General features: G+C 37.9%; 1 protein-coding gene across 1 annotated transcript in view; it reads right to left on the reverse strand.

Annotated features, from left to right (window-relative positions):
• Positions 1-12,207, reverse strand: part of CNTNAP2 (contactin associated protein 2) — a 1,911,935-nt gene that overhangs the window by 1,283,403 nt on the left and 616,325 nt on the right. Inside the window, exon 3 of the mRNA XM_045864107.3 lies at positions 4,742-4,935. Within this exon, the coding sequence (XP_045720063.1) occupies positions 4,742-4,935 (194 nt within the window). The remainder of the gene's footprint in view (positions 1-4,741; positions 4,936-12,207) is intronic.

Here is a 12,207-nt window from a genome sequence, read left to right on the forward strand (position 1 = left end):
TTATTTGTTTTTTAGCTTTTTTAAATGTTTCAAATTTGTTAGAAACAATGACGTTTTCTGTGTGAGTATGTGTGTGGAAAAAAGCATGTAAGTGACCCAGGTTTTTATTCTATCTAGCAAATTAATATTCTATTTAACATTGCTTAGAGAATATGAACCTATATATTCCTATATTCTTGATAAATATGTAAAGTTGTAATTTAAATACCATAAACATTTCTGTTCTGTGGGATTCTCCATCTAATACATTCAGTGGTTACTGACCCCTGTTTGATACCTGCCTACTATTAATGAAAGGGATAAAAACTGATTTAAAAAATCATTAGGAATATATAAACATTTGTTCATCATTTAATAAACAAATTTTAAAAAGAAGAAGAAAATCTACGTTTACATTACAGGTAAATTTGTGGTATATTACTATTCTGCAAAACAATAATGGTATGTAAAGAAGGCATTTACTCTTTTTTTTTTTTAAAGATTTTATTTATTTATTTGAGAGAGAGAGAATGAGAGAGAGCACATGAGAGGGGGGAGGGTCAGAGGGAGAAGCAGACTCCCCGCCGAGCAGGGAGTCCGATGCGGGACTCAATCCAGGGACTCCAGGATCATGACCTGAGCAGAAGGCAGTCGCTTAACCAACTGAGCCACCCAGGCGCCCAACCACTGGCATTTATTAAAAGCAATACTTAAGTGATTGATTTTACATTGCTTTTCTTTTTTTTTTTTTAAAGATTTTATTTATTTATTTGAGAGAGAGAGAGAGCACATGAGAGGGGGGAGGGTCAGAGGGAGAAGCAGACTCCCCGCTGAGCAGGGAGCCCGATGCGGGACTCGATCCTGGGACTCCAGGATCATGATCTGAGCCGAAGGCAGTCGCTTAACCAACTGAACCACCCAGGCGCCCTTTACATTGCTTTTCATTCTTCTCAGGTAATCAATCATTTTAGGGATGGATAGGGAAAACAACTTTGTAACTGTATCAGCTTAAACATTTTTTGACTATCTGAAACTTCCCACTGTAGAGAGTGTTGTCCATCAAACAGCCATCCAAATCTATGTCAGAAATCTCTTTCTTTTTTAAAGATCTTACCTTTTTTTTTTTTTTTTTTTGAGAGAGAGAGAAAGAGAGAGCATGAGCAGGGGCAGGGCAGAGGGAGAGGGAGGAGAGAAGCAGACTCCCCAATGAGCAGGGAGTCCAATGTGGGGCTGGATCCCCAGACTCTAGGATCATGACCCCAGCTGAAGGTAGATGCTTAACTGACTGAGCCACCCAGGCAACCTCAGATATCTCTTTTATTTAAGTGCAATATATATTATGTTAAGCAGTATTTGGATTAAAAGAAAATTTAATATTTAATTACATTTTTCATAAACTTATGTCTGAAGTGTATTTTTTGGTCAATATTTGAAAATGCTAAATTTTAATCATCTAATGCATGTTAAGATAAGCTTTAAAGTACTCAAGAATTTTTAGAAAACAATGAGTTTTATCTCTTTTAGAATACATCAAACCAAGGGACTATTTTTCACATTAATGAGGATTAAACCATTTCTGTCATAGGTTATTAAAGGAATGTAATCATTATGTTGTAAGCTCACTGGCATTTAAAAAAAAAACATTTCACAGTACGTAGTTTGTGTCTCAAACTTGTTTTGATTTCTGAAATTTCATAATTGGCTCACTATAGTTTCATCTAGAAATAATCACTCATCACATACTTAGTTTTAATGAAAAATATAGGATTTGAAAAGAAGAAACCAAAGGAACACCAGAATGGCAGAAAACAGTAGAAAATACACTCTGAACACCATGGGAAAAGGCTGAGAGCCGTGTATGGAGATGGAGCCTACCTGTGATATTTCCGTTGCATGGCCCTGTCTCTCTCACTCAACCCCTAGTATTTTATGTAAACCCAGAGAGTCCAAGTCAACCTGGAAAATTCGACTTTTCTTAGCTCTTTGAACTTATGTCTCTGTATTTAGTCAGAATAAACTATCCCTAACTGCTAAGTATCTGATAAGTAAATTAAAACCCAAATGCCTCTGCATTTTACCAGCTATCTGTATTACCACTTTAGTGCATTATGATAGAAGAGGATTTGACACTCTCAATTGTGGGACAAAAACCTTACAAAAACAGAAATGTGGAAGATTGTTTGGAGTCTGGTTTGCAGCCCTCAAATAATATCACTAACATGCTAATCTGGTTTTAAGTTAGAATCCACAGAGAGTTAGAAAATAATGAATCCTTTCCTGGAAGAATTTGTGATCTGAGCCTTAATTGTCTACTCCCACTTAATTGGTCTGTTTGGTCAGTCTCTTTCTCTCCTCTACGCTTTGAGGAAGGTCTTTTCTAATTTTCTAATATTTTTATTTTTGTGTCTCACAATAAACTTCTTCCATCCCCACCTTACCTATGGGCCAAAAACCAATCTAAAATATGATTCTCCATGTTGGCTGTACATTAGAAAGACCTGGGGAACTTTAAAAACCTGATGCCTAGGCTGCACCATAGACCAACTAAACCAAATCTCTGGAGGTGGGACCCAGACATCCATATATTTTAAAGCTCTCTAGGTTATTCTATTGTATATCCAGAGTCAAAAATCACTTTTCTATACGTTGGGCTTGAGACTTTGTATTATCTTAATTGTAAGATGAAAACTTTCCGTAAAGAGACATTATCCCTTCTCCTTGCTTCCTACAGCTTATCCATCCCAATTAACAACTACTTTTGTCATATAATCATGGCTTGATGAAATAAAGAACAACTCTGGAGGACTTTTTTTTTAAAGTAAATTCCTTGCCCAGCATGGAGCCTAACACAGAACTTGAGCGCATGACCCTGAAATCAAGATGTGACCCGAGATCAAGAGTTAGACATTTAACCAACTGAGCCACCCTGGCGCCCCTGGAGGAATTTTTATTATCAGAACATTATATCCTGATTTTACATGACAGTTATGATCATTGGATACTGCTGTAGAAATGACCACCTACCCAAACTAGGAGCTCTAAACTCTGTCAACCCACGAAAATTACTTGAGGATTTTTAAAATATAAATTCTCTAAGAGTGGGCCCTGATCAGGCTGAAAATTCCCAGTGCTCTACCTAATACTGTGAAGAACACAACTTAAAAAGTGACTTTCCTCTTACTCCTTCTTTTTTCTTCTTGTTTAATATTGATGGCTTTACCTAATTTTGGTTAAACTAAACTAGATCCCTCAAAATTTAGTACTTTAAAGTAATTTATTCAAGTGTGCTGAACATTTGATTGGATACACACAACTTTCCAATTTAACTGAGATATTTTAAGAGTGAATGGTTTAAACTATTTTTCTTTCATAATAAAAGAATAAAATGAATATAGATCTGTAGTAAGGGTCTAAGCCACTAATATAATAATTATATATAATATATAGTATGGGACATTTCTTTTCTTGCCATAAATCACTGCTCCTACTCCTCTAAATTATTCTCATAATTTCAATATTTTACCTGAGTTGAAGATCTCTGTCTTCAAAAAAAGTTATCATTAACATTCATCTAATTTCTACTTACATGATTCAGATTTAACCGGTCTGGATGTACCTGGAATCCATATACTCTAAAACGTCTTTAGGTGATTCAAATGGAGAGCTCAGATTGAGACCCATTGCCTTTAACCTTGGATAGAAACTGCATCCAGAGGAAACTATTTCTTCAATCAACAAGAATGAATGAATGAGTGAATGAATGGCTTCCTGATGGCTTTGACTAGACAAATATCGACAAGTGCATACACCTGAGTGAAGACCAGTAATATTTTAAAATATTTAAAACTGGGGAGGCGATGTTCAGTGTAGTGCCTGATGTGCTCCAGAACTATGGCTGGTCTTCCATTTGGTTTTTCTTTAAAAGAAAACCATTTTTTTCTACCTTATTTTTCACTTTATATATAAATGGTCAGTGGCTCAGTGAATGCTATTCCATCTGAACAGGCCTGGATTAAAGCAAAATAAAAAACTTAACTTGCTTCTGGCAGGAAGTAAAGTGCTTCAGAGTACACGGCCCCTTGCCCAGTGCCTGTGAGTTCACCCAGACCCTGTGGGTAGTAGACCTTTTCCCATGTTGTCCTTTAAAGATTTAACTAAATATCTTCAACAGAAACAGTGTGAGCAAGTAAGGGGGAGGGGGTGGTGGTAAGGAATGAAAACGTAAGTCAGGAATTTTTTTTTCATTCTATTTTGTTAACTCATGGTTCAGTATTTTGGTACAATTTGTACCATTTCAGATCTGTACTCCAGACAAAAATACAGTAACTTGAAATATTGTGTTTAAAGAAATTCTAGTATTCTATTATCATTAAATTATTTATCTTTTTTTCCCCCAGTTTTCAACACAGTTTTATTAGGAGATTTTGTTTTCTGTGAAATATACTAGAAACCAGGGAAGGGGACACATCCACTTCGCAAGATAGGGGTTTTCCGCCATTTAGGAAAGGCAGGGTGTGGGGCAAGGCACACTGGGATTTAGATCCATTTCCCCACCTTCTCTGGCTTCACTCACATTTCTTTTCTCTCTCAGCAAGTACCAGAGGACACAAACACAAAGACAAGAAACAAAAATAGCATGATCAACCTTCAGCCTGGCCATACCCAACCCTCTCCACCTCCCCAAACTGTGCCAGGACTTGGAGGGTCTGGGGTCACAAATCTGCCACAAGGTTATGTGTTTGCATTTCTGACAGTGACTCACCCAGATGTTCCCATCCTGATGATAGGGTTTCCAGTTTCTCCCAGTGTCACTGTACAGCATGCGGTATTGGGTCACCCAGTCTGAGCTGCTGTATCTTCCTTGGGTTGCAATGGCACTGATCTGCTTCCGATTGCCAAAGTCAACCTGAAGCCATTGATAATGGTCACTGTCGGATGGAGACCATCCCCCAGCACCTGAAGAAGGTCGAGGCAAGAGAGGAAAATGGATAGAGTTGAAGTTCTACAATTGACTATGGATTATTCTACATCTTTTAATTGGCCTTAGCAGTGCAACATTCTACAGATATATTATGGAATGTCCTTTATAGATGCCACTGGGACTTCAACTAATATTCTTCCAGCTGGGTAACATTGATACTCTAACTTCTTTATAGTGTAATTATGTGCTCATTTTCTCCTGAGCAAATGTCTTCATAATTCCTCAATTAGATCTTATTAGTACATGTCAAAGTCTAATTGGCTGAGGGTTGATCAATTTACCATTAATTCTTCAAATAAAAATCACTAGGAAAAAAAATGTAACAATCTATTAATTCCTCATGTGAGGTTTTATGTTTGATTATAAGTGAAACAAAAAGCAATTATACACCACTCTAAAGTCTCTTTTGCATTAAAAAGTTCAGAGTTCAAAGAATACTAGTAGTTCTTAAGAGGAGGTCTAATCTTATATTAAGTCCCATAATCATGAGAACTAAGGTATATAGTTACTCAGGGAATGTATTCATTAACCCTTAAGAGATATACAACCTAGGCCTCTTGATAACCACATTTTGAGGAAAATAATTTCAGTAACTAAATGAAGTAAAACTTCTTTTGGTAAAATATAAAAATTATTAAATAATAAAAATGCAAAAAAAAATTTTAGAAAAATAACATTAATATAGAAAAAAATACTCTTAGTTTATACCACTATATAAAATAACTATGGTTGTATATAAATATATTATGGAAAATATGGCATAATGCTTAGTGCTAAGGGGCAATATAATTTTTTGAGTGAGTTTGGCTACTAATGGGAGTGAATGGTAGAAAAGTATTCAAGAAATTATCCCATGTACAGTGTATCAATATATATATGCAGCACTTCACAAACAAAAAACTTAAAAGAGACAATAAAATAATTTATTCTATGAGGACTGTGATAATAGAAATCATTTTGCAAATCATCACAGATATATCATTCACTTAATGATGTTTACATGGCTTGTTTCTGCTTTCAGCTATGATAGAATACTTCTCCTGCCATGAAAAAAATCACAAAATTACAAAATGTATAATCCCTTTATAGGGGTTAGACAATGGACAATACAGGATCCCTGATCCACAAGAGAAGATAAACAAATGAGGTAACCCCTGCCAGCTTCCTGACTTTCTGCCTCGTTTACTTTCTGGATTGTGGCATATGAAAGAGCATCCCAGAGTACAACAGTGTCAATGAGATGGAGACATATCAAAATCAAATCTCCTGAGGAAGCTGGAATTTGTAGGACAAAGTACCAGGAGGGGGCAGCTCTAGAGAGAAAGAGCTCTGGAAATCTGCATAGGATCACCAGTGAGCCTCTGGAGTCCAGATTCTTTATGAATCGGAAGCTGTGTATTTGCAGACCAAGACTCCACAAGACCAGGTAAAGGCCATTATGAAATGAACAACAACCAAAGGGAGCCCAGGGTGGGAAGTAGTTTACTTTCACACTTGAGAGAAGTTGTTGAACAAGGCTAGGCATTCAGCAGACATCTCAGAAATATTAGAATAATTTAGTCCTAAACTAAGGGCTACTCTGGGCACATCTGAATAAATGTTGGTAACAAGCCTGAAAAAAGATCAATCTGACCTACAAATAAATTAACTCCTTGCTCAGACAAAACTCAACACTTCATTAAGAAAGGCCATGAAAGTTCAGAAGCTCAACAACATAGCATCCATAATGTCCAGCATAAAAATTGTTTTAAATATAAGACATTTGGGGGAGAAGGAAAAAATGAATTAAACCAGAGAAAAGTCAGTCAATAGAAACAGAGTGTAAATAACAGAGATGATGAAATTAGTTGACCAGGACTTTAAAACTGAGCTTATAAATTAGTTCCATTATTTGAAAGAAAATATAAAATATTGAATGAACAATATGAGATATTAATGGGGAAAATATACAACTAAAGAGAACAAAATGGAAGTTTCTGAAATATATATATTATATATATATATAAATTTTGGAGGGGGCAGGGAAGGAAAGAGAGAGAGGAGGAAGGAAAGGGAGAGAGGGAATCCTAAGCAGGCTCTGCACTGAGCCTAGAGCCCGACGCTGGGCTGGATCCCAGGACCCTGAGATCAGGACCGGAGGCAAAACCAAGAGTTGGACACTCCATTGACTTAGTCACCAGGTGCCCCTAGTTTTTTTGTTGTTGTTGTTTGTTTGTTTGTTTGTTTTAGTGAACTCTATGCCCAGCATGGATTCCAATACAGGACTTGAACTCATGACCCTGAGATCAAGACCTGAGCTGAGATCAAGGATCAGATATTTAACCCACTGAGCCACACAGGCACCCCTAAAAAATATACTTGAAGAAACAGTGGTTGAAAATAGTAAACCCAGATATCTGAGGAATTCAGAGCTGTAAACAGGATCAATACAAAGATAAACACACCAAGTCTCATCATAATCAACTGGTAAAAAAACAATGCTAAAGAGAAAAATCTCAAAAGTAGCCAGAGGGTAATAACATCTTAGCAAAAACGATGCAAAGCAAAAGATAAAAGAATGACATCTGATAGGATGGAAAGGAAAGGAAAAAACAAATCTGTCAATCTAAAATTCTATATGCAGCAAAAATATCCTTTAAACATGAAAGTAACATGATATTTAGGGCAAAAGCTGAGAGAATTCATCACCCATAGGTATAAGAAATGTAAATTTTTCAGCCTCCAGGAAAATTTTCCATATTGAAACTCATTCCTACATGAAGAAATGAACGCTAATAATGGTAAACATGTCAGTGAAGATAAAATACTTGTTCATGTTTTCAAATTTCTTTAAAAGATAACTGAGTGGGGGCACATGGGTGGCTCAGTCAGTTAAGCATCTGCCTTTGGCCAAGTCAAGATCCCAGGGTCCTGGGACTGAGCCCCACATTGGGCTCTCCCTGCTCAGTGGGAGCCTGCTTCTCCCTCTCCCTCTGCCTGCCGCTCCCCTTGCTGGTGCTTGCTCTCTCTCTCTGTCAGATAAACAAAATATTTAAAAAAAAAAAAAAGATAATTGAGGTTTTTTTTTTTTTTTTAAGATTTTTAATTTATTTATTTTGGAGAGAGTGAGTGAGAGAGAGTGACTACGAGCAGGGAGAGGGGCAGACGGAGAGGGAGAAGCTGACTCCTCGCTGAACACAGAGCCCAATGCAGGGCTCCATCCTGGGACTCTGGGATCATGAGCTGAGCCAAAGGCAGACACTTAACTGACTGAGTCACCCAGGTACCCTTAATGGAGTGTTTATTTTATTTAATTTATTTATTTTATTTTTTAAAAGATTTTATTTATTTGACAGAGAGAGAACACAAGCAGGGGGAGTGGGAGAGGGAGAAGCAGGCTTCCTGCGGAGCAAGGAGCCCGATGCGGGGCTGGATCCCATGACCCTGGCACCATGACCTGAGCCGAAGGCAGACGCTTAACGACTGAGCCACCCAGGCGCCCCTAATGGAATGTTTAAAAGAAAAACAGGAACAATGAATTAGAGGGTTTATAACAGATGTAGAAGTAAAACCTAAGACTATGAGAGCACAAAGGAGAGGTGGCAAGAAAAAATACATTCTATATTGAGTGTCTTAGGTTACTAGGAAGTGATGTAATATTCTTTGAAGGTAGTAACCCTATATCAGGGAACAGCCCACTTTTTCTATAAAGGGTTCAATACTAAATATTTTAGGCTTTGCAGACCATACACCTCTGGTAGAACTACCAACTTCTGCCATTGTAGCACTGAGGCGGCCACAGACGATATATAAACAAGGGTGTGACATGTTCCAATAAAAGTGAGAAACTGTAACTTCTCCTTCAAGTATCAGCATGTCCACTGCAAGCATTACCTCCAGCAGAGGAAGCTGTGATGTGCCATTCAGGTCCTCCTTCATGACAGGAGGAATTATTACCTCAGTTATTTCAAAGTGGCTGAGAGACAGTCGTTAGCTGTAATTCCTCTTGAGGAACTTCCTGAGTGAAAAAGAGGCACTGTATCCAAGGGCATGTCCCTTCCTGGGGTTGTACACATGCAGTGACTGGTCAACCAGGAGTTTGAAAGGGCACTCCTTCCTCCTGCCCCAACTTGGGAAAACTGGTGGGTCATGGCAGTCTGTAGGATTGGTTGAAGCCTCCACGGAGAGTAGATTGCATCTCAACTTCTCCCTCTGCCTCTCTCCATTTCATCCCTTTACCTTCCACAAGTCTCCATCCCAAAGGTACTCTCTAATAAATTCCCTACATGTTCTTCTCCATCTTAGAATTTATATCCTGGGGAATCCAATCTGCAATACCTCCTTGGAATCTCCTGATAATCTGCTCACTAACAATGGGAGTTCATTGTCTCTGTCCGTGTGTGTTATTTATATGCTGTTTTCCCCCTGTTGTAGTATCTGATATTCCCTACAGTCATCTATCATCCACATGCCTATTTTACCTAGAATTCTGTAAAATGTTAGAGGAGCTGTAGATGAATTTCTGGGATAATAACACACCCCATCATCAAGAGATTATTCATATACTTTCTTATCTGTTAGATATATTGTTCCAAACTTAGGGGAAATTCTACAGCTAACTGCATAGAAAATTCTGTAGGTGTTACCAAAAGCAACAAGGTGATTTGGTCATTGAAGTAAATATGCGATTATTACAATGACTGAAGAGGGGCAAATGTGAGCAATTAATTGTTCAGTGAAATTAGAATATTTCTCCTAATTAGTCCTTAAAAAAGATTCCAGTTTAAATTTTCTTAAGTTACTCATTTTTACTGCATTACAATTTTTCAATGAGGAGGCAATTAACTACAACTACTTAATCCCATTAATCTCACTACTTTAAAAAGTAGAATTTATTGTCAACTTTAAGGGAAACAAAATTCTAAAAGAAGGGAAAATATAAGTTAAAAGTTATTTCTTTGCAGAAGTACATGTGGAGAGAATAGTGATTAACATCAAGGGGAGGGCAAATGTCAGGCTTTCGTGAAGAACATGGTAGAAAGATCAATGAAAAGTTTCCTATTTCTCTTTGATCTATAAAGCAGTTTAATTTGGGGAAGTTGATTACTTTGTTCATTTGGCTTGTGAAATGTGTAGCCTCTATTGATCCAAGGATTAAGAATGATAACTCTTTCATCACAAAAACCTCGGGAAAATTGTATATAAGAGAGAAGTGTTCCCCAGCATATTGTGGAGAGTATAAGAGGGCAAATGCATTCCCAGTGGATGTTGTGATAGTTCAAAGGAAAAAAAACTGCAAAGTTGAAGAGAAGGTAGAGGAGGTAGAGATAGTGAATAGTCATAAACTCTTAGCTTCGAAGAAGAAAACACTAACTCTTATTTGGAAATAAAAGAACCAAAAATATCACTTGATAACTAGAAAGTCGTTAGCATGAACTGAAACATGTGCACTTATATAAAACTCTTACCATTCCCTAGACAGGAAGGACGCTGTTCCCTCCCTCTTTTTCTCTCCCTCTCCTCTTCCACTTCCCTTCACCCCTCCCTTTCTCTTCTCTTTTTTTCTCTCTTTCACATGCATACACCCCGTGTGTGTGTGTGTGTGTGTGTGTGTGTGAATTATGAAGATACATAGTGTTTATATTCTAGTGTCCCATTCTACTGGGGTTACTTGAGTGATAAATTGTAATAGAGAACCTGGAGAAATGAATGAAACTAGCCCTCTAAACTTAGTGAAAGCTTATAATTATGATGGCTATTTCTTCTTTATAATTTATAAACCAGTACCTCTGAGAGAAAAGAAAAACTTAGTAGGTGGTTCAAGAGAGGGCTTGAAATTTCTTTTCTAGTGATAAATGTTTCCTGCATAAACATGATGTTCAACTGGGTGGTTGCAAACACCACCAGAGATTATAAGCCTAGCTTCTAATTTAAAAGAAAAAGGTAGAATTTTTTTTTTCAATTAAGTGTAGAACTACCTTTAATAAGTGGTTGAAAAATATGTATCAGATGAAAAGAATAAATTGAAAAGGAGACTTTCGGGCAAGATCGTATTATGAGTTCAGGCTTGGAGGCCTCCTTCTACTATAAATACATAGTATTTTTAGATAAAATAGATAAAAAGAAAATTGAAAAGACATAGCCAGGATAAAATATAAGATAAGCATCTCCATGCACAAGAAATGCAACCCAAATGCAAGGCAATGGGTAGGACCAAAGCAGGGGCTAGCTGGAGTCAGGGTCTGGGAAAACACAGAGGCAGCAGGGCACTGGATCCTGGGGAATACTGGTAAATGTAAGTCTCTCCATGTGTGTCAGAGAAAGGAAGCCTGGGTCAGGGCTGAAAATAAAGACTAGCCCAGGACTAACTTGCTTGGGAAACAAGACTAAAACAGCTGCTTACTGACTTAGAAATATGGCTTAGATAGACTGTACCCAGAGAAGTTAGAAAACAGGGGGCACCTGGGTGGCTCAAAGTGTCTGCCTTCTGCTTGGGTTGTAATCCCAGGGTCCTGGGAGGGAGCCCGGACTTGGGATCCCTGTTTAGCAGGCAGTCTGCTTCTCCATCTGCCCCTCCCCCCTCTCCCCCCCAAGTAAATAAAATCTTTTAAAAAAAGGAAGTTAGGAAACAGGTATACATGAGCTCAGCACCACTGACTCGGTGACTGGACTTACGATTCTCTAATAACACTGCCAGACAAAGGCACAAGGTCATCCATGTAGGTTGTGGTTCTGGACTAGGAATGTGGGAAGCTGAATACAGAAAGTCACAAAACTATCCAGCAGAAAAGGAGGTGAGAGACAGAGCCAGAGAGCCAGGGAGACTGGTTGTCAAGAAGAGTGTGCAAACCAAAATTTCAAATCACAGGAAAGAAAACAAATGCCACAAAGTCAGCTAACAAAGTCAAAAGTTCAATGGGAATTAACTCCAGATGTAAGAACCATTGAGGACCGTGGAAATAAATATGTTTTATATTCTCAAAAATATAAAATAAGTAATGTACCCATTAAAAATAGCAGTAATGATCAGATACAACCAGGGGAAATAAAGCATTTACAGATACTACAAAGAACCAAAAAGTAATCTTAGGAATAAAAAAATACAGTCATTGGGGCGCCTGGGTGGCTCAGTTGGTTAAGCGACTGCCTTCGGCTCAGGTCATGATCCTGGAGTCCCAGGATCGAGTCCCGCATTGGGCTCCCTGCTTGACAGGGAGTCTGCTTCTCCCTCTGACCCTCCTCCCTCTCATGCTCTCTGTCTCTCATTC

This window comes from Mirounga angustirostris, unplaced genomic scaffold (genome assembly GCF_029215605.1).
Source record: "Mirounga angustirostris isolate CCGP_5_RB_7025 unplaced genomic scaffold, mMirAng1.0.hap1 SCAF_12, whole genome shotgun sequence".
Classification (NCBI taxonomy): domain Eukaryota; kingdom Metazoa; phylum Chordata; class Mammalia; order Carnivora; family Phocidae; genus Mirounga; species Mirounga angustirostris.